This window comes from Nannochloropsis gaditana (assembly GCF_000240725.1).
Source record: "Nannochloropsis gaditana CCMP526 unplaced genomic scaffold scaffold1171, whole genome shotgun sequence".
NCBI lineage: Eukaryota > Eustigmatophyceae > Eustigmatales > Monodopsidaceae > Microchloropsis > Microchloropsis gaditana.
In genome coordinates this window covers 4794-5564 of record NW_005802782.1, presented here as the reverse complement: position 1 = coordinate 5564, position 771 = coordinate 4794, and the positions used below count along the sequence as shown (strand labels likewise).

Genomic DNA, 771 nt, shown 5'->3' with positions numbered 1-771 from the left:
CCCTCCCTCCCTCCCTCCCTCCCTCCTTCCCTCCCCCCTGTTCTCAGGTCTCGGCCGCGGAGGAAGGCAACGCGCAGTTGAACCAATTCATCCTGCATTCGTCCTTGGACATGCTGGAAAAAGCCATGTGGTCGTCTCCGTACATGAATCTGCGGGCCATCGACCGTTTCAACGGGCACATCGTCCACGCCTTCCTCACAGCGGGGGGCACGGCCTTCCTCCTCCTCCACGACGGAAACCGGGGGGAGGAGTCTCTCGTCGGCTTTTTCAAGGACGTGTACGAATTGTACGTCAAATTGTTGATGAACCCGTTCTGTGAGATGGACAGGCCCATTGTTAGCAGCAGCTTTGAAGCGCGGGTACGGGTCTTGGAAAAACGTTGGTTGAGATGATGAGATGGGAAGGGAGGCCGGGCACCCCGTCGCCGGGAATGTAGAAAGCGGGAGGGAGGAAGACGAGATGGGGGAATGTAAAAAGGAAAAAGCCATGACATCCACCTGTACGCACGCATCCGACGTGGCTCTAAAAAGGCATAAGCCAAGAGCGTGCGCCAAAGGATTGGATCGGTCACTCCTGTATGATTCCATACAATTACATCTCATGCCTGTGCCTCGGCGCCGTCATCCCCTGCCCGCCCTCCGTCCCTCCTACCCCTCGCCATGCTCAAATCACCAAGCTGTCCGCACGCCCCCATTTCCTCCGCACCCTTCGACTCGCGGACGGTGGAGAGACGCCCGTGGTCCTTCAAAATGCGTCGAAAGGATCGGATCG

General features: G+C 58.1%; 1 protein-coding gene across 1 annotated transcript; it reads right to left on the bottom strand.

Annotated features, from left to right (window-relative positions):
* Positions 1–135: 135 nt before the first annotated feature.
* Positions 136–424, bottom strand: NGA_2052600 (uncharacterized protein; the record flags this gene model as incomplete). The annotated part of the gene is made up of 1 exon (XM_005852471.1): positions 136–424. A coding segment is annotated over one exon (289 nt), but the record flags the coding sequence as incomplete, so codon positions are not given.
* Positions 425–771: the final 347 nt, after the last annotated feature.